We start from the raw sequence: 25,832 nt of genomic DNA, 5'->3' as shown, positions 1-25,832 counted from the left end.
CGAATTTATTACAGGGTGATTCAAAAGTTTCGCACTGTAGGACAACTCCATTAATAGTGTAGATAATGGAAAATGAAATGAGGGGGAAGTTGTTGGAATTGTGTAGTTTTAAATCTGTGCAGAATTTCCAATATACAATGCCATTGAGGCTGTACATTAATTCAAGTCTGCAACATACCTCCATGTCACTGAAATGAATTACCCTTTGCTCCCATAGTGGTAAGCAGGAATCCTAAATAAGCTGCAGAGAGTTTCCTCAGGTCATAATAAAACGAAAGCTTGAAATTTACATGCCTTGGAAAGGGGGGGGGAAGGTGATGTGATGATCACCATTCTCCAGCCACCTCGGGTCACATGAATAATAAAATGAAAGCCTGACATTAACTTGTCTTTTTTGGGAGGTGATGTGATCATCACAATTCTCCTGCCACCTCTAGTCCCTTGATTTGCCCGTAGGTACCCATTTGTTTGGAAGTGTGGGTTGCACTAAAGCTGCTTTATGCAGGGACAAGGCTGGGGAAATTCCTACCTTAGAACACCCATGTGGCAGTCAGGCACCATACTAACTGAACCAACCATACCTCCCAATGCTGTTTAATATGTAACCTAAAAAAATTAATTTGATTGAAATATAATTTTTGCAAAGCATCGCCCTAGCTGTCTCATTGTTACCATGTTAAAGCATAGGAGCATTCCCCCAGCTAACACCAAGGCACACCAAACATCCCCCAGCTAACATTTACCACTACGAGCACTAGTCAAACTACTGTTAAATCTTAGAGGTAGATAAACAAAATTTTATGTTTGTAGTTTCTATAGTTGCTGAGATTTAAACAAAAGAGAAGCACTTCCCATGATTGCCATGATAAAAATATGATATAAACACATGCATTAAATTTAATTTTTCATGTGTTCAAGTAGGACCATGGATGAAACTCAGGATCCAGTAGTTACAAAGCAGCAGTGTTGCCACTGTACCATCAGGAAGTCACAGGAGGAGTGTATAACTTCATAACAGGTGGCTTGCTTTTAAATGATAGATAACCAAACCAGAAGTGACAAATAGCAAGGTGGTATTTAGAATGTAGGAGTTGTCCTGTGTGTGTATCTGGATATCACTTCAAGAATTAAGAAATGGAAGCGGGACAAGTGCCAATGTTTGGCTCTCTTAATTTCAGACAATTCATGGATGAAACTTTTTTGGGTCTGAACAACAGTTTTTGAATGTGTGCCCCAAAACTATCTTAATATTTGTGAAAGTCATGTTTTCTTTTCTTTTCTAGGAATCAACCGGTGAAGTGGAGAATGTGCGGGTGGTTGTGAGAGTTCGTCCACTAAATGAAAAGGAGATATCAGGGGGATATGTGAATATTGTGGAAGTTGATGAACTGAATGGAACAATATCTGTTGAGAATTGTAATGCAACCAGTGGGGAACCACCTAAAGTGTTCACATTTGATTTGGTGTTTGGAACAGATTGTAAGCAAGTAAGTGTCTATTGTGCTCCTGCTTTCATGGTGGAGTGGTTAAGGTAATATGCTGTTAAATGCAGAGTGTAGAAATATGTGTCAGAACTACAATAAAAACCCTATGAATTTATATAATTCTTATTGTATTGCACATTTTTTTATACATCTTGCCACATACAATGGACAGTGAAGCCATATTTATCGTACACTGTAAGAATCACATGACCGTGACAACAAAGGCATGGCCACCATGCTTGGCCATACTGTTATATGTGTCAAGATGTATAATTTCTACAAATTTCTTTGCTGAATATTTTCTGAGACTACAATAAAACTCTCTGTGATATGGAGTCGTCCATCAGCACTTATTAAACCAATTCATGAACCCTCATCACTAGTGTGCATGAAATCATTATGAGTTTTTTTTTCATAAACTTTGAGTTTCGTTTCTTGCGAATTTCAATAACTATTTATTTTCCTCTTAGGTTGATGTTTACAATCAGACGGCCCGGCCAATTGTGGAGAAGGTGCTCCAAGGTTACAATGGAACAATATTTGCCTATGGGCAAACAGGAACCGGGAAAACCTTCACCATGGAAGGAGATCGCAATGTGCCTGAACTCAAAGGAATTATTCCAAATTCTTTTGCCCATATATTTGGGTTCATTGCCAAGTCGGAAGGTAACAAGAAGTAAGTTGCAATCATCATCATCCTTTGCAGTTTCGTGCCTCTGGCTGGGGTGGCATTAATTTGTAATCACTATATTTAAAGTTTCACATTACAACATGCATTGATGACATGTGGAGGATGTGGAGGTAGGGCTCCATACATTCACAATCTCGGCCCTTCATATAGGTGATGTTGGAATAATTCCCACTTGATATCGCCCACTTTGGGAATCGAACTCAGGTCTTCCGCATTACCATGCGGAAGTCAGATGCACGCTTCTGGAGAATCAGAACAAGAGAAAGTCACTACAAGAAACTTTTATTGTATTATTTAGTAAAACACACTTGCTGTTAATAGCCAGCACATTCCCTTGGAAATGCAAAAATGGAGATTTTTTTATCACTTTTGCAACAATATTATGTGACAAAGTGATTTTATAATTAACTGATTTATTTACTCTGGAATAACCCCTATATCTATTTCTCTGCTAATAATAATAGTAATATTGTAGGGTGCCAGTGTTTTTACAACACACCACAAAGCTTACTTGTGAGCAACCTTTTATAGTGAGGTAAGCTGCTATCTTTGAAATTCAATCCAACCGAAGAAATTAAGAAACTTTGTAGAATGGATAATGATTTTGAATTACCTGATGACATTTGGTTTTCTTCATGAAAATTTTATAAGATCTTCAGTTGGAAAAATGGTTGCTGGTTTCATAGTTGAGTCATTAGGTTTAAGCAGTGTAACATTACTGACAAGATTAATTGTAAAACTACTTCTTTTAGATTTTTTGTTAAATATATCATGTTGTTATAACTGTAAAATTGATCAAACTATGAATAAACGTTTAATGAAGGGAGTGTGTTTTTCTCCCGAAATGTTACATCAAAAAGTGTGTTTAAATGCTTCTACAATGCAAACGGTACACGTTTATATTTGTTGCAGGTTTCTAGTTCGAGTTTCATACCTTGAAATATATAATGAAGAAGTCCGGGATCTGCTTGGAAAGGATCAGACCAAAAATTATGACGTGAAAGAACGGCCTGACATTGGTGTTTATGTCAAAGATTTGTCAAGTTATGTTGTGAACAATGCTGATGACATGGATAGAATCATGACTGTTGGCAACAAGAACAGTAAGTAGGATTCATTTTTAAATTCAGGCATGGTGGTCGGTCAATTCAGAATTTCATCTGAATATTCCTAATGCGAGTCCCTTCTATTGGTGTAATTTCATGATCATTCGTTTGTTTTATTATGAGCTGGAAACAGATCATCTGAGATTATGCTTTTTAAATTCATATATTCAACTTGTAAATGATGATAAAAAAAAAATATTTCAGTATTTTCAACAAAAGATTCTAACTTATAAAAATGTGTATTTTAAAATGTATCTGATTGTCTTGCTGTGTGGGGTGAAAATGTGTACACACACACAATACAGTGGAACCATGATTTTATATTTTTGTGTATTACACATTTAACTTAACCTGATCTCAGTGCAACAAAATATTTCGATGGCGATGTCAATTCTCCTTCACAATTCTGGCAGCATATGGAAGTGAAGGAATGTAAACATTGTCTTTGATGAAACCCCACAGGCAGAAATTGCACACTGAGTCCCATTGGAAATGTCACACAAGACATGCTTGAGAAGATTTGTCGAGAGTGGGAGTACTGATTGGACATGTCACACATGGGATGCACAACAAATGCATTTAAGGTTTGTGTGAAATGGAAAATATTCCTCTTTTAAATGATTGTAGAATCATGCATTCACTATTTGTGAAAATATGGCCTTACAAAATCTACCAATAATTTCTGAACACCATGTATAATTGACATTCCACTGTAGATGTGGGATGTTTGTTTTTGTCACGTAAATACGTATATAAGCATATTTATTTTTTGACGGAAATGCTAAATGTGAGGTTATACACTGCAATCTTAAATTAAATTAGATTTTTGAAAGGTGTGAAGTACATTTTACTACTATCACAAAATTATGCAAAATACGAATTATACTCTTAAAACATGAAATTAGAGTTTATCATTTAACATCGCAACACTCGTGGGTCTAAAATAACTACTTAAATGAGTCAAAAAATATTTTATAACAATATTGATGTAGTAAGTGCCCTGTTATAACCTATATGTTAGCATGTAATGTGCATATTTAACATACACTAGCGGCAGAAAGTTTAAACTCACCTATGGAATTTATTGTTTAAATGAAAATAAAATGCTATTAGTTGAAACCAGCCATCATAGTTAGAGCTAGGAATTTTAGGTGCTGCACCTTAAATTTTTTTGTGTAAAAATGGGTAAAAAAGTGACTCATCCCCAAAATAAGCATGTATTGAACTCTACTCATGATGTTTTGGTTGCACCTTTTTGCACCTTTTTCACAATCTCAGAACCTTTTCCACCTTTTTCACAATCTCAGAACCTTTTGCACCTTTTCGCCCTTTTTGCATCTTTATCATTTCTTTTAAATACAACTCGCGCGCTGTTTAACCCCACCCACATTTGAGGCACGGCTTCTTGGCACGCGATTCTTGTTTACCGCACAACAATGAATCGGCTTTCTTCAGTTCTTGGACGTTAATGTAGTAAGCGCACGGACTTTAAACAGTGCCAACAATGACACGTTACAATTGCTAGAAGTTGTGCTCTTTTTGTCCTATGCTGTACTGTTTACGAATTGTTGTAGGAAAGCTGTTTTGTTTTTGTTACCTTCTCCCGTCTCAGCTAGCAAGGTAACTGCAGTCTGTGATCGACTGATCGATGCATCGGATTTGCTTGTTCACCATGCCAAAACATACAGTAAATGTTGGGAAACTGCAGGACATTGTTAAACAGTTTAGCGGTGACGGCATTCAGAGTGATGGATCTGTTCTGAGGTGCGATGTGTGTGATATTCCTATTGTTGTAGATGACAAACACCAACGCACTTGGGTTGTGCAGCATCTACAAAGTGGGAAGCACGTCAGGAATAAAGAACTACGAGATGGTAAAGGTGGGAGGCGACAGCAATTCATTGGTGAGGCACTTGCATCTTCGAGTTCCGGAAATACAAATGAATTTTTCAGTGAGTCAGCAAGGACAATTATAGCATGTGAAATATCTCTTTCGAAATTTAACAATCCTGTCATGAAATCATATTTGCAAAAATATACTGGGAAGTCAGTTCCAGATGAGAGCACCTTAAGGAAATCTTACCTTCAACCTCTTTATGAAGCTAAAATCTCGCAGATCAGGCAAGTAGTAGCTGACCATCCAGTCTATTTCATACTAGATGAAACCACAGATAGACAAAACTGGTACATTTTGAACATTTTAGTAGCACCTCTCAGTGGACATCAAGTGAAACCCATGCTTTTAAAAACTTATTTTCTCGGAAAAACAGATAATGCTAGTGTAATGCAAAGTATCAATGATGCATGTTTTGTATTGTGGCCCGAGGGCGTAAAATATGATAGTGTGTGGTTAGTTCTTCAACCAAGCATCTTACATGTTAGCTGCATTTATTCTTCTAATCTGAAGAATATGTATCCCAACTTAAAACATGTGACCTGCATTGTTCATGCTTTCCATCGAGTTTGTGAAGCTCTTAAAGATGAATATACATATGTGAACGAATTTGTTTCTAGCATTAAGAAAATTCTGAAAAAGGCTCCTTCTAGAATACAGATGTACGTAGAAATTACGAAACTTCCACTACCACCCTCTCCCATTCTCACTAGATGGGGTACATGGTTAAAAGCTGCAGTGTTTATTTGCAATCATTTCCATACAATATCGAAATTTTTAGATGCTTTGCCTAGTGATTCCTCAGCTGTAGAAAAAGCCAAAAAACTTGCACTTAAAACAGGAATTGCAAGATGAACTCTATATTGCACATGGCTTCTCTTTCCTTACTACTGCAATCACAAAACTGGAGGAGCAGTGGGCTGTTTTGATGGCTGTGCAACGAGAGCTGCAAGGGGTCGGGAAAGAGAAGTTAGAACAAAGTTTAGCCAAAAACCCTGATGTTCAAGAAGTCGCAACCAACAAGGATGTGGATTACCAGTTGAAAACGAAATACGCACCACTTGTATCTGCTTAGTGACCGCAGATGTAGCCTCACTCAGAAGAACATAGAAATTTTGAATGTAATCTATTTTAACAATTTTCTAGATGACTAATTCTAAGCAAGTAAGAAGAAGCATGTTTTCCTTTATGTTGCTTTCTAATGTATCAGAGAATTTTCTTTGCTTAGTTATAGTAAACAATTTAAAACCAGAAAATATTCTATGTGTTTATCCAGACAAGTTGAATCATATATGTATGCACTGCTCACAATAAATTTTACATCTGAAAATTAGCACCTATTTTAGCACCTTTTTTGTACAAAAATTGGCACCTTTTTTGCACCTTTATTGGCAAATTTTTGCACCTAAAATTCCTAGCTCTGATCATAGTGCATATATTTGAACTTGTATGGGTATGTTACACACCAACCTACATATAACACTATATAGAAGACACCAATTTTTCACAAAAAGTTAAAAATGTTAAAAAAAAGGCATCAAAATTCATTTTCATCACACTGCCTGTTCGTCAATGTTCCTCCCCTTGATTTAATGACAGCTTTACGTATGCGTGGCATTCTTCCTGCGAGTTTTTCTAATGTGTCTGTTTTCATACCTTCCCAGGCTTCTAGTAGACACTGCAACAGCTCCTCCACAGAGGTTGGGGTCCTTGCTTTTGCCTTCCTGTCAAGTTCCTCCCACAATAGCTCAATTGGTGACAAATCAGGTGATTGGGGAGGCCAAATCATTGCTCCTTCGTCTTCCTTTCCTGCGACATATTGCTTACACAATTTTGATGTGTGTTTAGGATCATTATCCTGTTGTAGAACAAATCCTCGACCAATTAATATTGTCCCGGATGGTACAGCATTGCATGAAAGAATATGATGATACTGTTTCTGTTCCAGTGTTCCTTGCACTTTCACTAAATCATCAACCATATTGTTACCAAAACATCCCCATACCATGACACTTCCTCCTCCATGCTTCACTTTTGGAATAATACAAGCTTCCAAAACTCTTTCTCCAGGGAGGCAACAAATGTATTGGCGGCGGTTAAAACCACATTTTTCATATTTTGATTCATCCGTCCAGTTAGCATGATCTTTGGCCCACTCCAGTCTTTTACGCTTGTGTACGGCTTTCTACAATGGTTTACAAACTGCTACTCGACCAAATAATCCAGCTGCCCGCAGACGACTTTTCACTGTTGTAACAGACACTGGTTGCTTTCTTGTTTTATTTATTTCTGCGCATATGTCCACTGCCGAACGCCTTCTGTCACGCTTACTGAGGATGACAATGTGGTTGTCCTTGACAATAGATGTCTTCCTTTGATGCCCACAGCATGGCCGATCCTCATGACTGACAGTTTCCTCTCTTTGTATAACTGCTCCACAGACACTGCATTCGGAAATGTTTAATTGTTTTGCTATTTGTCGGTTTGACCATCCAATTTCCTTATATGCACATGCCTTGGCCCTAATTTCTTGGCTTATATTAGCCTTTTCCCCATAGTTGCTGGTAAATGCAAACTTGTTCCCGCCTTTACGTCCAATTGGGCACTAATACTTCACAAGGTTCAAATACAAATAGCAAAACACTAGCAGGTACTGTAGGTTAAAATTACACACAATCACTTCTGGTATAAGTACCACTGACCCCACAATAACTCGTCAGTAGGCTGATGCAACCACTCACAATCAGTAATATCATTGCAACGTTGAATATTAACATAGCGAGAATGCATTAAAAGACAGTGAGAACTTGTTAAGAGCATACCGATAACAGAGAAAAAAGTTTATAGAAGAGGACTGCACACTGATATTACATAAACATCAACCGATAAATAGATTAAAATTTCCAAGACATATCAAAACAGCTTTTAAAACATTCTATAAATATCAATAGTGAAATTCCAGCACAGTAGTGTCAACTGTTGTCACATTTTAAACTTTACTTTCAGTGAATTACAAATTTTTACAGATGAGTCTAAACTTTCTGTCACTAGTGTACATATTTAGCATGCTCGCAGGAGTTAATAATGGTGTGTGCACTGATGTCAGCTTAGTTCCAGAAATAAAGAATTCAGATTTATTTTATATTATAGAAAGACAGATATTCCTTAGTGCCTGTATTGGCAGAGAATTACCAAGAACTTATTTTTGTTTTAGTCTTAGATATGCTAAACAGTGCTGAACTTGGGAGTTTAAATTGGGATGCGAAACACTCAGTGTGCCTCCACTGGCATTCAAACCAAGACCCCTTCAATTTCGAGGTGACAGCATTATCACTATGTCATTGGGGAGGCCTGTTTGTGAAGCATATGCATGTCCTATCAAGATCATCTTATTTAAAGAAGAATGATTAAGTTTGCCCTTTCATTGCACAGGAGGAGGGGTGAAATCATTGGTTACTGTGGTAGTAAAGTTGCCAAATGTAGTTCAGTTCTAAGTTGGTTAAAGTGGAGGCTCACTGGTTCTGTTCAGGACACTTGGGGTTATTTTGGGTTATTTTTACTTTTCAAGCCATCTTGTGGATGTTATTTTTCAAGTGTCACTTGGTCATCAACCTACATCACCAAAGTTAAAATTTCTCTAAAACTGGTACATTTTAAACTCTAATTTCCAATTTTAAACATTTACCTTTTTAGAATGTCTTCTATTATATTGAAGTGAATCTTTGTGCAGTTTATTTTGAAAATAATAAAGTGAAAGCAAAGTACATAAAGATCTGTGTGAATACTCTAGAAGAAATTCTATAAAAATAATAATAACCTGTGGTGCAACAGCTCATGAGGGCCAGGGCCTACCTACCGACTGCCAGCCTCACTCCCACATGCCTCAGCAGAGGGGGGGGGGGAATCATTCAACCAGTTAAGGGGTGACGTGTGGTTAGCACGAGGAACCCCCATGACTGGGTTATTCTACTCATTCGTAGCTCCCCAATGTCCTCACAATGGTGGGTGGCCACCAGTCCCATACACATGCCGAAAACTGAGGAGAAAAGTTGTTACACTTTACCCCGGGAGACTCGTTGAACTTGTCCCATTGTTGGAGCCGAAAGCCTGACATTTTGGACTGGACGGCCACGGTGTGGGACGTAGAAGGAATTCTCAATATGTGTAATTTTTCAAGATCGGAATATCATAGCAGTTTTTTTTAAAAAGAGAGAAATTTTTGAAAAAGTCATTGCTGGTGCAGAGGCCTAGTGGCACTAGAAATGATCCTTACATAATCTATGCATCTTTACATGTATTTTTAACTTCATTTTGTAATAAGCAGTAGTTAAAGCACTAAAGTTTTGATTTAAAATATGTCAGTACTTTTTGCACCACCATGTAAATCCACCCATTTTCTTGATGTAAGAACTTTTGTGTGTAATCTAGAAATTGCAATGTGTTATCTTATTAATGCAAAAAAGTTCCTAAATTATCTCTTAGAGAACAATAGTTCTCATTGTTGCTGCTCAATGTGGTTGTAAAAAATGTTATGCTGCATGATGTTTCCTCACTCTTGGCAGCAAGAGTTCTGGCAATTAACATGTAAAATCTGCAGTTTGGTTCCATTTCTACTGGTATACTTAAAACATATCCAGTTATCATTTAAAATTTCTCTCAGATCTTTGCCTTTTTTCCTTACTGGTGTAGGATGTGTGCTTTGTATTTTTGTAGAAATTCATCGGGATTGATAACTTAAATTTTATTACAGGGGCAGTTGGATCGACGAATATGAATGCACACAGCTCCCGATCTCATGCTATCTTCACTATTACTATTGAGAGCAGCGAGAGGGGATCAGATGGTCAACAGCATGTTATAATGGGAAAACTGCACTTGGTGGATTTGGCCGTAGGTTTATTGATTTCATTGCCAATAATGTTTGTGTATCTGATTAGAAACAATATAATTTAACATTTGTGATTTTGCATGTGCACTATCACCAGAGCAAAGGTTCCATCTGGCATTTCTGGAATCAGCCAATGCCAATGGTTTTGGTATCAAAATGTATTAGTTCAAATTTATTACTAGCCAATACTTTTCCAGAGTCTTGTGTCTCATGGAGTCTGCAAAAATGTCATATGGCACTTTTATGTAGTCTAAATATCATGGAAATTATGGAAAATAATGTAATTTTTCTTATCTTATTCTTACAACAATATTGTGGAGAGATAAGAATTTTGTGATTAAATGAATGTCTTATGTCAAATTATGAATACAGTATTTTAAAGCAAAGTGTAGAAGAAGGAATATTCATGTATTAAACTTTGTAATTATTGTGAAGTACTTTGAATTATTACAATTTTCAAGTATATGTATTGGTATTAATGGGAATCGTTAAACATATAAGCATTGGTATCTGTATCATTTCCAGTAAAGACAACTGTTTTACTTCTTACGTAAATGTTTTTATTGAATGTTAAAGCCATCTTTGTCATGCCCTGTAAAGTATATTTAACAATCTAATTTCAGGGATCAGAAAGACAGAGTAAAACAGGAGCAACAGGTCAAAGATTAAAGGAAGCTACAAAGATCAACCTGTCCCTATCGACCTTAGGAAATGTAATATCTGCTTTGGTGGATGGAAAGAGCACGCACATTCCATATAGAAACTCAAAGTTGACACGATTGCTTCAGGATTCGCTTGGAGGAAATGCAAAAACGGTTATGGTGAGTGAGCAGTCTTTCCTCAACGATTTGCTGTGATACTATCCAGCGCTTGAGGTGGAAATTGCTAGTAGCTGGGGGATGCTTTGTGAAAATTGTGCTAGCTGGGTGGATACCATCCCCCCTCACTTCGAGCACTGATAAAATATCTTTAGCTGAGAAGTTATATAAATCGGTAAAATAGCTAAAATGAAAGACGTACGGTTACTTGAATGAATTTTAAAGGCCTCTGTAACTAGACCAAACACTGTGATGCAGCAGTGCTTGAGGATCAAGACTTACAAAGAAACTTTTTATTGAGTGATATACTGCTTTCTTTGGCATTCTCTCTGATTTCTTGCAATTCTTTGCAATTAGCTTCACGATTGTCCTCTTAATGCTGGATCAAAGTTTTCTGGTTTCTCCAAGAATCAAAATTGGGACCACTTGCACCAAAAGTACTAATCATTTGATTATGTTGTAATGAATGAATATGAATTGATAGAGGGTGTCTGTGTGTTGGCCCATATTAGCCCACATATGTGTAAAGTGGACTTAAAACAAAGTTTTTCAAACTGTCTGCCTCAGTCACAGAGTAATTATCACATCGTGCTATGATTCCTGAGGTTCCAGGTTCGAATTACAGCATGGGCATGGGTGTTGTCTGTGAGTACACTAGACTCTCGCTAATCCGGCCATTCCTTGCACATATGGGTGCCGGAGAAATTATGTACTACTATGTAGTTTAAACACATAGGGACTATACAGGCTGTACGTTATGTGTTTCCTTTTAGAAGCCATAGTATGTACTGAACTTTACTGTAAGAAAGTCACAATTTCAAATACTGTATGTATGTATAGCATTGTTTAACATTTTTAACTAACTACATTGTGGAACACGATAATTCATTGTTGTGCACGTCATTTCTGCTTGAGTGACTACAGGCCGGATGTGGGCCAAACTACTGAGAGGGCGGACTATTGAGGGCCAGATTAGCGAGAGTCTAGTGTATTTCTTCATCATTTCATCACTCATTCCCATCTTCGTGATTAGCCAAAAGTGGCAGAAAAGCGAAGTAAAATAAACTAAATCAATCAATCAAAGTCTTTCAAATTATTTCTTGCTAGAATTTCTTATGTTTGTAGATAAAGGAATGAATGTATGGTACGCAATACTTAAAGTTGTTGATACATGCAAGCTAGACAAATAAGGAAGAGGAAAATCAAAAAAAAGGAGGGGTGAAAAGAAGAAGACAAAAGAATCCATCAGACTTAGATCAAGTCAGGTCAGATCCACCTGATCAAGATTGTTTGAAACAGTTGAAATGTTAACTTAACAAACATGTGGCAAAAACATATTATAATTACTTATTATCGTGTTTGTACTAGGTGCAAGCTATTGTTTGAGTAGAAATTATTATTTGCAAGATTATCATGGGGGAAAATAATGGCATTTTTATACCTGATTTTGTAATCACATACTCCAATCTAATATGTCTGTTGCTTTTTTCAGTGTGCAAACGTTGGACCTGCAGATTACAATTATGATGAAACAATAAGCACACTGAGGTATGCCAACAGAGCCAAGAGTATCAAGAATAGAGCGAGAGTTAATGAAGATCCTAAGGATGCACTTCTACGTCAGTTCCAGCAAGAAATTGCAGAACTGAAGAAAAAGCTGGCTGATACTGGCACTGGTGTGTATAACTTAATGTTTGACAGTCTAATATTATAGAACGCGATCAATTACTATCACTTTATGCATGAAATTGCTGATAGTTTTGACATATAAAAAGATATATGAGTTTGTAATTCTGCCATTTGCTTGCTTTAAGTCAAATTTATGGACTGGACCTTGAGCTTAAAGTGGGCTCCGAATCACTTTGCAGTGCCTTTTGGGGAGGCTATTTCTGATGTTACTGGAGGAAAGGAGTGGGGCAGGGGGGTGCATATATTTGCCATAAATTTATTATGGTCAGAATCCTTACAGCAAAAACTACTTTTGGATATAGTCACCAGCATTGCTTGGCACATACTGTATGCTGTACCAACTGGTATTTGCACCAAATATGACATGGTACAGCTTATGTACCAAGACTTATTTTTGTCTTTTTTTACATTTGGCTCAGATAATGTAAATGTTTTTTTATTTGCTACATGAGTCTTGAAGTGTGTCATTAGTAAACAGTAATTCTTAGTCTGTGTGTGTGTGTGTGGAGGCTTGATAAGCACTTTTTCTTGATTGTTTTTAATTCGTAAGGATGCATGTATGGGTATAAATTACCCAACCAATTTTGAAGTATATTTTTTGATCATTTCTGACGGGTGTCTGAGGCCAGCCACCCTTCTGAGTACCTTTTCTGAGTGTCGGGACATTGAATCGACTGTTAGTTGGTTTGTTCGTTCATTCACAGGGCCGTAGATACACTGCCTGGGTAAATTTCTCCCAACACACACTCACACTTTTCAGTTTGGTATTTCAACATGTTCTTTTTTCTCATTTTTATCAATTGTGTTATTCAATGCAAATGTTCAAGATTAATAAAATTAGTTTAAGCGATGAAGACGTTACTACTTACATGCTTTAAAACAATTAGAATTCAGACTTAAGAAGTGATTTTTCTTTTGGGTATTTTTTACCCAGCAAGTGTCCTTACTTGTCTTACCGCCTTTTTTTTTTCTTATTTTTTCTCAACTTCATCTTTGCGTAATGAAATAAAAATGGTTAAACTTAATAAAATGATAGTAATAAATGGAGGTATTATTATTTACATGCTTTAAAACAATTAATATTCGGACTTAACTGTGCTTGTTGGTATTTTTTACACAGCACATGTCTTTGCATTTTAGCAGAGAGCATGTGTCTTACTGGTTTAATAACAACAGTGATGTTTTTCCTTTTTCAAGCCCAAACATGACTTTTACAAGGAACAGGCGATTTTCTCCAGCCTACAGATACACATGGCAAGTTTCTTGTCAGAGCAGGCAAGCGATAATGGAATGGGAAGGAAGGGAGGCAAAGAGTTTCATGTAGGCTATTATGTACCTAAATAACCATCAACAATGCCACTTCTTTTCACAACCAGCTGGCACAGTTTGCATGATGTCGCCACTTCCTAATAGCAAAGCCGCGAGATATTAAATTTTCTTTGTAGAAAGTATGAAATTTTGAATTTCCTGTTGAAATTAGTTACTGTTAAGTTACTCCTCAGGTCATGACACAGACTTTTTAGATCCTTGTCATAGAAATCAGCCACTTGATTTATTGTTGGAGTAAAAGTTTCCATTTTGCACCACACCTGTCAATGTTCTTTCATTGAGCAATTCACACATGCCCTTAGAGTGCACGAGTAACCAATTGTTTGGTGAATGTGATCTGTGTGTGTTTACTCTGAGCTCAAGGGTTGACAAAAAAAGTTGGATGTTTCACAATTTCTCATTTGTGATTGGTTTCCCCAAATTTCACAAGCTTTACTGTGTGAAATTGTCACCAACAAGTTACAAGATTGGCACAATGTGATTTTGCATATTGCATGCACACTTGTATTCATAACAAATGATCTGGCAAGTGTAGGTGAGAGACTGTTTCCTGTCTGATGTTTCTTAATGGTGAAAGCTATATGGACAAGTAGTTATGGTGTGAGAATTCTGACCATAATGACATGATAAATGTGATGAATAAGTTTGTTCTTTTTTTAAAAAATCTACTGGTATTTTTTGAATACCCCTCGTATATTAAGTTATATTAGAACACAAATTATGTTTTCAGGAAGCACAGAGACAGAAACAGAAGATGGAGAAAGTAGCGAAGAAGGTATTGGCACTGATAAAGAGATGAATAACATGGAAAACAATTCCACAGAAGTACCAAAGAAAGAGAAGAAGAAGAAGAAAGGTGGCAAGAAGATAAATGATGAAATGGAAGAATTAAAGGTAAGTATTTTGTTTGTGGTGCATGTGTTGCGCTGAAAAAGTGAATTGCTTTGCAAGGCTACACCAAGTGTATATTTATGAGAGAAGCATGTGAAGTTCAATAAAATGCAATTTGGTTCAAATTAGAGAAGGATGTTACAGATACAGGAAATACATAATTGCATATTGTGCACATGTGATTGGAACTGAATTGGTGTGTATATGAGATACTTAGTGTTTTTAATTTGTCAATATGCCATGCAGATTTGAATTCAAGGCAGCTGTGAAATTTGCATTTCAGTGCCATTATCATCTTTCCTTCTTTCCATCCGGGAACTTTTCTAACGTTGGAAGCGGCCCCGGCACCCACCCAGCATCGAATGACATGGGTACCTGGGGGAAACCCTGGGGGGGTAAAGGCGGTCAGGGGCGTGATGCTGATCACATCACCCCCACTCATGACCGGATCAAGAAAGTGTGGGGCGTTACCCCCACACCCCCTATACGCCTTCATGGCGTGGTGCTAAGCACAGGGGAGCACTTTACCTTTTTTTTTTACCTTCTTTCCAACCATTGTGTTTATCTTGAATGTGTTCTCAAATTTTCTTTGTGTTGGAGCATTTTACCATTTTCTAAAGGGAATTAATAATTAAGATTTGGCTTCAGTGAAGCACATTTTGATCCAAAGTTTGGTTTCATGTGATAATAGAGGTGGGACAGATTAATTTGTACTCTATCAGTATTGGCCAATGTAGGCATATCGGTGCATCGGTTTATCAGGAAAGTTACCGATTGTTTTACCGATCCGATATATATATATGAGTATCTTATAATTTAGTGCAAAATTCTGCCATTTTGTTATAATTTTTGTAAATAATCTTCATGCCTCACTTCTTAGAAAGTAAATGTCTAAATATGGAACTTCTCTTGCACTGCAGTCACCTCAAAATATGCATTTATGAAGGAGGTCAATGATCCATTCAGGTTTTGCAAGGACCATTTGGAATTTTATATCGGATCAGTACAACATCAGTATTCGGTATCCGTAAATTTTATGTTGGAACTTTATCGGTATCGGCCAAAATTTCATATTGGCCCATTCCTATGTGATAATAATATATGATCAAATAAATGTATTGTCAATGGAAATATCTCCTATTGTTGGAGAGTACTATAGTTTTTTTAAAAAAATGTAAAAGTACTGTATTCACTTGTTCCTTTCTTCGTTAGAAATTGTTTTAATCGCACTCTGAACTTCTTTCCTTTTGAACAGTCACTTACACATAAACTAAACTTTTTTTAAAAAATTTTATTTCTTCCAGGTCAAAATTTCAAATGAGAAAATGATTTTGGAAGAAAGTAAGGATTTAGCAGATGAAGAGAAACAGAAAATTACTTCAGAACTTGAAACACACGAGAGTGAACTTCAGAGAACTCAGTATGTATGAAGCTTACTGTAATCGTAATTTTGCCCACCTATTGTTAATTTTCTAACAATAGTTAGTGTGAATATATTCTAATTACTGGCTTAGAAACATGGATTTCTTTTATTATTGTTATTATTATTTATGTTGGTTAACATATACATGGTGGGCATAAAGTGGAGAGCAGTATGGATTAAAAAGTCTATGCTTAGAAACTGGTAATTTCTGTATCTGGATTCAGTCATGGACAGGTGGAATGAGCTTCCTCACTCTGCAGATCGTATTTCCTTCATTCATGCTTCTGGGATATGCTAAAGGCAAAAGTTTATAAAGAAAAAATTAATGACATACTTCATCTTAGCAGTCCATCAAAAAAATTAGTATGTCACCATCGACAGAAAGACTACATAGTGAAGTATGCATTGCCAGTGGCGGAAACCATATCAAAATAGCCATTCCTTAAAAATGTATGTATTAGCTGGCATGCACATCCTATACACAGTATATTCTGTCAAAAATCACAGAAATGGATACTGCATTGTTTGAATATTTATTTATATCTTACTTAAAGGTAAATAAATACAGTACAAAATTGGCATAAAAATACTTAAGTCTGTGTACCATTATCAGATTATTGATAATATGGGTGCCTGGATGCCTCTGAATACATGTATTGTTTCCATTCTATCAATTTTAACTTTGCAACTTCCTTTTATCTGTCCTTGACATACATTGTGTTTTTTTTTTACATTATAGTGTTAATTTTTACTAGGGCTGAGCCAGTAATGCTTTAAAATTGTAACAATTAAAAACTATTCAAAATATTGATTAATATTAGTGGGTGAATATTTCCACTCCAATTATAAGAATCACTTTTCCAGAGTTTTGCTTTGAAATATTAAAAAAAAAAAACCTGTTATGTAATCACATAATACAGTTTTTCCATGTAATGTTGGAGCATTAAAAGTGGCCGCGGTGGCTCAGTCGGTAACGCGTCTGACTACCATGCTCAAGGTCCCGGGTTCGATCCCCGGCGGGTTCAAATCCAGGAACTTTTCTAACGATGGAAGCGGCCCCGGCGCACACCCAGCGTCGAATAACATGGGTACCTGGGGGGTAAAGGCAGTCAGGGGTGTGATGCTGATCACATCACCCCCACTCACGACCGGATCAAGAAAGTGTGGGGCGTTACCCCCACACCCCTATACGCCTTCATGGCGTGGTGCTATGCACAGGGGAGCACTTTACCTTTTTTTACCTTTAATGTTGGAGCAAAATAATTGGAAAATTTCCAGTAGAGTGTCGTGCAGTATTTTTGTGGACAATGCGAACGATCAAATTGCCGGGCTGGTATCAGTAAATACAATCCAACCGATACTTACCGATACCGATACCACTGGTATTGGCTGATACAGATACATCGGCATCAGCGCAGTCCTAATTTTTATATTCTTGTACCTTGCATTTTACATTAATGACATTTACATTTTACACATGACATTTTTCATGACGTCTCACCAGTTATGTTACCTATCTGCAGGGGTGAGCATGAGATGCTGCAGGAGAAGTTAAAAAGCTTAGAAAGGAAGATTCTGATTGGAGGAGAAAACCTGCTGGAGAAAGCAGAAGAACAGGAAAAGCTGCTCGCTGCTTCTGCTCAGGAACTGGAAGAAAGAAAACAGAAGGAGACCCAATTGAGACACAAACTGCAACAAAAAGAGGTAATTCTACACCTCAAATTTCATAATAATAATTTTCTTAATTTCCATATTTACGTGTGTATAGGGATTGCAGTGGTTCAGTCGGTAACGCATCTGACTGCCAGGCTGGGTAACCTAAGGTGGGAATTTCCCAACCTTGAACCTGCATAAAGTGGATCTGGTGTTCACCTAGCCTCAAATAAATGGGTGCCAGGGGAGAGGTGGATGGTGCTGATCATGTGAACTTCACAATGAATGAGATCGTAAATATGTGGGGCCCTACCACCACATCTCACGTATGTACCTTCATGATACGGTACAATGAGAATGGGGTAACCTACCTATGTTTGAGAACTATAAAAGGAAAAAAAAAAATTTTTTAAACAATCTTGTCTCAATTAATGCCATGCACCGTGTAACAACTATCTGATAAATATTGGCTGCAGTTGTGCATTAACAACAGTCACTGTTTATTATTTTCTTGAGTATAATGCACCACTTGCAATTTATATTTTGAGGTGGAACTAACTTGCTTGTACAGCCACAGACAGTTCTGGGTTGTGGGTTGTAATGGTGTCATTAAAAGCCAGTGAGGTTGTTAAAAGCCAGAAGTGTCCTTGACTGTACTTGCCCCATGTTTTGTTGACTAGTGACCAGCCCCATGTTTTGTTGACTAGTGACCAGTGAACTGAAGTAATAATGGAGAAAGGAATGCTGACCAATACTCAAACCATTTTGTTGTCTAGCAGATGCGCACTTAGAAATTTGCAGTTTCCTCTTTCATCTGTGCATAAAATTCCAAGAAAGCTATTTTTTTTCTGAATAGTAGTGTCTCAAAAATAAAGGTGTGACCTTAGAGTATAGAAGGAATAGAGAGAGCGTATGTGACATCAGGTGAAGCCAAAATAGCTTGCGGCGGCCGCCATGTTGTGATGTGCCACCTGGCTGTTGTCTATTTGTTAACATTCAGCGAGAGGGAATTTCGTCGTGAAAAATAAGGCTGCTTGTTATGCTTCTTTATGGTTAAATCATCAGAAGCAATAGCACAAAGTTCTTAGTAACTAATTTTGACAAAGAAACAAACAGATCTAGACCTTTTTTGTGCTGGGGCATGTTCATTTACCATATGTAATGCTCTATTATATCTCGTTAGTACACCTGAAAATGTTTAATGACAACAATAGAATCAAAATAGGAGTTGCATTATAACTCCTACACTCGTAAATATATCACAAAACTTTATTATATAAAAATTTGAGCTACGTACAAATGTATAACACAATTTACACCACCTCAATAAGTAAGCCTAAGCCGAGATTAGAGATTATACGTAGTTTCAGATGGAAACATCTGGCGATAAGCTACACACAATAGCCGACAAAAGACAGGAGCCCATTCATTCAATGGAAGCGTTCAGACCGAAGCAACAGGCGACAAGCGATAAGCAACACTTTTCTCTTGGCAACCGACTATCAGAAATGAATGCAATAAAAAAATTGCATTTATTTCTGTCCATTTTCGAACCGAAGCGACACAACAAACTGCACATGTCAACTGTGACTCGCATGTCACTTGGACTGGGTCGTTTTACCAATACCATACATAGTATCGGTTTGGTGTGTTGTTCACGCATCTGTGGTGAATATTTTGCTTTGGGGAGAATTCTCACCGAAGTGACAGGCAACACGTGTCGCTTGGGAACGAGCCAATCAACAGCAACGTTTCAAACCGTAGCGACATGACAGGCTGCACAAGCCTACGTTTGGTCGGTGAAATCCTCAAGCGACACATGTAGCCTGTCACTTTGGTGTGAATTCTCCTTTAGACTGAAGGGACCACTTGTCGCTTTCCACTCCTGTGTGAATTCTCATGGGATCGTGCGACACATGCCACTTGGGAACGAGCCAATCACCAGCAACATTTCACACCATAGAAGCGTGACAAGTCACACTAGCCTGCTTTCGATTGGTGAAATCCTTAACTTACACATGCCGCGTGTCACTTTGGTGTAAAATCTCCCTAAATGCAAGCATTCACCATGCATGCGCTACAAACAGACTGAGGCGACACGATAAACGCTATTGGGAAAATGGACTAGTCTGAGTGACACATGCATCTTGCCTTGTCACCTGCGACATGTGCCACCAACAAACTGAGGTGACACGATGAACTGTATTAATAAAATGGCCCAGTCCTAGCGACACGTGCAGCTTGGTGTGTCACCTCGGTTCGAAAGGTTGTACCTAGTCTGGCCATAAATACTGTTACAAACTTTCAGCTTGGACTGTACATCCGGTAGTCAGGCGCATAAACCATGCTAGTGCTGAAGTTCACTCCTGACCATTGTGTGTTCAGCTATGAAAGAGCAATCATGTGTCTTCTTTTGCTTAGCATGGAATGGGGCGAATATGAAAACAGAGTAGCTGTAATTGCTCTGCATATGGTTGGGAAGTCACTCGCTGAGATTTTCCAGCCCCTAAAAATCCCGAAAATCAGCAAAAGGTTTGTGTATCAGACAATCCAGAGATTCACTGAGACTGGTAGCATGAAAGATCGCCGAAGAGTTGGTCGACTTCACACCATATGAACAGTGGCGGCTGTTAAAGCAGTGGTGGCTGGCATCTGCCGAAATCCCATCCGGAAGCAAGTGATAATGGCACAGGAGCTGAACATTTCACAACAATCAATCTTCAGGGTACTTAGTGAAGACCTTGGAATTGGTCTTACGGTTGGAGTACTGGAAATTTCCTGACGCCACAAGTGAAGAAGCAGAGGGAACTGAAATCGACATGGCTCCTGCAGCGATACGTTGCCAATCAGCATTGCAGGATTATCTTCACTGATAAGAAATTGTTCACCACTGAATAAAGTTTTAACAGCCAAAATGAAAGGGTGTATGCTTCAAACTCTCGAAGTTTGTGAGAGAGTTCCCAAAAATGAGAGATGCCACCAGCCCTCCTCAGTCATGGTTTGGTGGAGGGTGAGCTATGAGAGTTCCACCAGGCGTCATTTTTGAGAAAAGGGCTTAAAAGCCATGCGAAAGTGTATGTGGAAAGTGTCCTGGACCCTCTCGTGACACCGTTGAACCAAACAATGTTTCACAATGAATCCTAGATGTTCACGAAATATTCTACCCCAGCTCATAAGGCAAGGATGACACGACGGTGACTGGAGACCAGTGTACTCAATTTCATCTCCACTTTTGATTGGCCATCTGATAGTCATGATCTCAGTACCTTGGACTACAAACTGTGGCCAGAGCTAGAGGGGACTGTCTGTAAGAAGAGGCACCCTATGATTGAAAGTTAAGGTGCTCCTCGATAGCAGCAGGGGTTTACATTCCGATCAAGATCATCCATGTTGCAATAGATGCCTGGCCAGGGTAACTTCGAGCCTGTGTGATGGCAAAAAGTGGGCATTTTGAAAACTGATCGGTGCTATTTGTGTGTAATATATGTAAGTGTAACATACTAAAAGAACATTTAAAAATCTGAAACCATATTACATTTATTCACAAAATAGTGTGTAACAGTATTTATGGCCAGACTAGGTATTTATTTCTGATGGTTGGTTTCCAATTGACGCGTTTCTCTTTTCCCATGTATAAAGTCTCTTTGTTCGTTCAATGAATTTACATTTCACAAAGTTCTCAACATGTATGAACATTTGCAATAGTTATTTTTATGAAACTTGCGAACGATTTTTGCTATTCTGATATATCACAATTTTGAATTAAAAATTTTATACATACCATTAATAATAATACCACTAATAAAATCGCAACAGAAATGTGTGTATAATAAACGTAAATATGTTGTAAGCATGTTTGTCTGTGGACCTCTCAATTCCTTCTTTTTTTTCTAAACATTTCTTGCCACTTCTATTGTTGCATCCGAAAGCTGTGCACAGAGGCATAGCTTCTTATTTATTATCTAATCGCAGTGTCACTGAAATGTACAGATAGTATGCACTATAAACAAACATTCCACGCTCAAATCCCTACTTCCACCACTGTATCAGCTGTAACGGTGGCACATTCCAAGATGGTGGTTTTACCTCACTCCCTTCCCCTCACGGCTTCATTCCTCTCACCCAGAAACACGCTTGGGTTCTCTCTATACCTTCTATACTGTAAGGGAGTGACTTCACACACAATTATTGTAAAGTTATTGAGAAATTATGGCTGAACCAGAAATAAAACCTGTCTCTCCAAAATTCCATGTCTGTGCTTGTCTAAGCCTACCTCTGGCTTGCCAAAAATTCCACAGTTTATATATATATATCCATAAATTTTTCTATCTGTTCTAGGTATTGTGTAACTCTCATTGCTGAACTTATTTATTTATTTATTTATTTATTGAACTCAACAGGTACATGCCTAATTACAGAGTCCATATGAAGGATACATAGTCATTACAATTACATATACGTATTTCTGTAATATAGAGATAGAAATTATATATATATAAATATATTAAAAATATTTATTTTATATATATACATTTTATCACACAATTTAAATACGAACTTATGTGTTTAAGCTTAACCTCCATGTGGAGTTGTGAATAATTATGCCATCTTTCTTAATTGCCATTAGTGTTGGATGAAAGAAACAGTGTCTCCATTCCCTTTAGGCATTAATTCAGAGACTTTGGCTTTGTATTGAGATAGTGTTCTTTATTGTCATTGACTTCATGAGCTTTCGTTTCTCTTATAGGCTGAGCGAGTAGATATTGAGGAGCGGTATTCAAGCTTACAAGAAGAGGCAGCAGGGAAGACTAAGAAATTAAAGAAAGTCTGGAGCATGTTGCTGTCCGCTCGAGCAGAGTTGAAAGATCTTCAACAGGAGAATCAGAGGGAGATGGAAGGCTTGTTGGACAACATCCGTCAGTTGTCAAGGGAATCCAAGCTGCAGTCAATTATTATTGACAGCTACATTCCACGTGAATATCAGGTATGTTAATTAAAAAGTGCATTTTGATAATTTGAAATATATTGTATTAAACATGTGCACTTAAAACTTATTTATCCCAAAAAATCTGGTTTATCCAAAGAATTTTTAGTAAATTTTAAAAATGCACAAAATATTTTTGAGTTTTATAATCCATACACAAAGAAGTAATATATATGTAATATCCAAATTTGGTGGGGCCATTTCATTTTAAGTACACAAAATTTTGTATAATCTGGAATATAGTTTTAAACATGTACTTACTGTACATAAAAAGAAAATACAGTAAATATGACAGAATAAACAAAAAAAAAATGTCATTAAGAGAGTTGATGGACGTGCTTGAATAGAGCTCCGTGCTTTCACCCCTCAGCTAGCCTGGCATTCTATTCTCCACCGCTGTACGTTGCCACATCTTCCGCCAGGTCAATAGCTTCACCGTGTGGATCTTCGGGGTTGTTATCATGTCCAAGCCTACACTATCAGTTGTTTCGACCAAAGTGGAAGAAATAGGCAAGACTATGGAAGCATTCCAGCAACGGCTTGATGAGTTGCTAGACAACCATGGATCGGTGCAAGAAGATGCTGACCTCCGCAAGTCACTCCTGAACCTCAGAGAGGAGTTTGTGCAATTTAAGAGATCGACGAGCGACTCCATGACAGAGCTGCGGCGAGACCTAGAGAGCAGGAACAAGCAGATACGCACGAACACCATTGAAATAGATGACCTAGCGCAGTACTCTAGGAGGAACTGCATTTTGCTGCTTGGGGTCCACGAAACCACCAACGAAGACGTGGACAGCATCGTGCTCCAGACTTTACAAAATAAGCTTCAGTTGCAGCACATCAAGCGCGAGCACGTTGACCGGTGCCACAGGCTTGGCCCTCCGAAAAGATCGTCTGCGGAAGTTTTGAGATCGGGAAAACGCCCCATCATAGTGAAATTTGTAAGCTACCGCTCCAGGAACGAGGTGTGGAAGTCAAAGAAGATGCTAAAGAACTCGTCCCTATTAATTACTGAGTCGCTAACTCCCTACAGACAGAGGGTTTTGCGGGTGGCAAAGGATCACGTAGGGACACACAATGCCTGGAGCCAAGATGGGCGCATTTTTGTATCTCACGGAGGTCGTCGCTACCTTATATCTTCTCCCGAGGATCTTGACGTTCTCCCTTGAGATGGGGTGCAACGCGAACTAAGTGTGAAGTGTAATGAAGAGCATATGTGACTTTTGTCATTATGATACGCTGTGTATGAATAATTGTGTGTGTGATGTGTTCAAATCATGTGTGTTTAGTGTGAGTTTTTTGTCCGGGTTCTTGTTTATGTTATCGTTTTTTAATGTGTGTGTGTGTGTGTGTGTCATTCCCTGGTGCTTTCCTCCATGCTATTCTGCTTGACAGGGTAAGTAATAATTCTAAATTTAATTTTGGTATGCTAATGTTTCTTCTCCCATCTTGTTTCTGTTCGTTAAACCTCAATTCTAAAAATGGCTAATCTGGCAACAACGCATCTCGGTGACAGTGGACGAAATTCTGAAGAGGGTCGTCGCTCTGCTAATTGCCCTGGCACTCCGCCCCCCGCGGTCAGCCCAGCCGAAATTCTCGGAAAAGAGCTGAAGACTTGTCCGAACTCACTGTTGGTTTCACACGTGAATGCACAGAGCATCGAAGCGCACCTCGATAGCTTCAAAGCTATTTTCTCCCCCCTGAATCTCCACTGCATTCTTGTATCGGAGACTTGGCTTAATCCCCTCACACCCTCCAGCATGGTCTCCTTGCGAGGCTACAACGTCTTCCGAAACGACAGGTTGGGGAAACGAGGTGGCGGGGTGATGGCACTGATAAGGGAAGATATTACTGCGGTGGTTGTAGCTAAATCTGACGGTAACTACGCACGAATGACAGAATATCTTTTCCTAGAACTTACCATCAACAAACAGAAGCTACTGCTAGCTGTTGCGTACCTTCCACCTGGAACGTGCTTTGTAAATTGTGAGGAGGAACTGGCTAAACTCATTCCCATGTACTCGCATGTATTATTACTGGGCGATCTGAACTTTCATTTAGAAACAGACAAACCTGAAGTAAATAAATTCCGTGCTGCTATCTCTTCTTACAATCTAAATATTTTGAAGCTCGATCCTACCTTCCACACGGCTACATTGCATTCTTGGCTAGATGTCATCTTAACAGGAGACTGCTCTCGAATCACCAAACATGGACAAACGAGCGTCTGCGGTCTCTCGTTCCACGATCTTATTTACGTTGCTTACTCGCTCAATGTTCCGAAATCCAAGCCAAACATAATTGAATACCGCGATTTAAAGAAAATTAACCCCACTTCACTAAATGAAGATGCTACAAGAACCCCATGGAATTCAATACACAGCTTCACTAATATTAACGATAAGCTTAAGGAATTAAATAGTCTAATCTTACACCTTTTCGACAAACATGCTCCACTAAAGAAAAAACGCGTCACGCGGCCTGCTTCCCCCTGGATGACCGACAGCATTCTCGCACTTATGGTGGAGCGCGATTCGGCTCACCGCAGGTTTAAATCTGACAAGCGCCTCAAATCTCCAAATACTTTAAATAGTTTTAATAACTACCGCGTGTTGAGAAATCGATGTAATCAGGCCGTGCGCAACGCAAAGAGGAGGCTTTCTTACGAATTATTAAATATGCAAGGCAACCCCCGAATGTTGTGGAATAACTTAAGAAATCTAGGGCTAGGAATGAAACGTAACATAGATCCTACTCGTGTTTCGTCCCTTGATGAATTAAATACACATTTCTCTCTCTCTAATTCAATGAATAACGATGCTAAAAATGTTACTATTAGAGCTATAGCAAACCACAAAACAGAAACGATAGAGTTTAATTTTAACCCAGTCTATGAATTCCAAGTTGCAACTGCAATCGGTCGGATCAAATCTGGTTCTGAAGGAGCCGACAACCTCCCATTGCGACTAATAAAGCTGA

General features: G+C 38.1%; 1 protein-coding gene across 3 annotated transcripts in view; it reads left to right on the top strand.

The window, feature by feature from the left end:
• Positions 1-25,832, top strand: part of Klp64D (kinesin-like protein 64D) — a 46,004-nt gene that overhangs the window by 6,112 nt on the left and 14,060 nt on the right. For all 3 annotated transcript variants that reach the window (XM_083119207.1, XM_083119206.1, XM_083119208.1), the window contains 10 exons: positions 1,284-1,487; positions 1,955-2,160; positions 3,088-3,278; positions 9,926-10,065; positions 10,687-10,884; positions 12,374-12,557; positions 14,630-14,793; positions 16,095-16,210; positions 17,737-17,917; positions 22,614-22,850. In XM_083119207.1, coding sequence (XP_082975333.1) covers positions 1,284-1,487; positions 1,955-2,160; positions 3,088-3,278; positions 9,926-10,065; positions 10,687-10,884; positions 12,374-12,557; positions 14,630-14,793; positions 16,095-16,210; positions 17,737-17,917; positions 22,614-22,850 — 1,821 coding nt within the window. The remainder of the gene's footprint in view (positions 1-1,283; positions 1,488-1,954; positions 2,161-3,087; positions 3,279-9,925; positions 10,066-10,686; positions 10,885-12,373; positions 12,558-14,629; positions 14,794-16,094; positions 16,211-17,736; positions 17,918-22,613; positions 22,851-25,832) is intronic.

Source organism: Lepisma saccharinum, chromosome 3, assembly GCF_977018435.1.
Source record: "Lepisma saccharinum chromosome 3, izLepSacc3.1, whole genome shotgun sequence".
Taxonomy (NCBI): Eukaryota; Metazoa; Arthropoda; class Insecta; order Zygentoma; family Lepismatidae; genus Lepisma; species Lepisma saccharinum.
The sequence above is the reverse complement of the archived record's forward strand: the minus strand, read 5'-3'. Positions and strand labels throughout refer to the sequence as shown.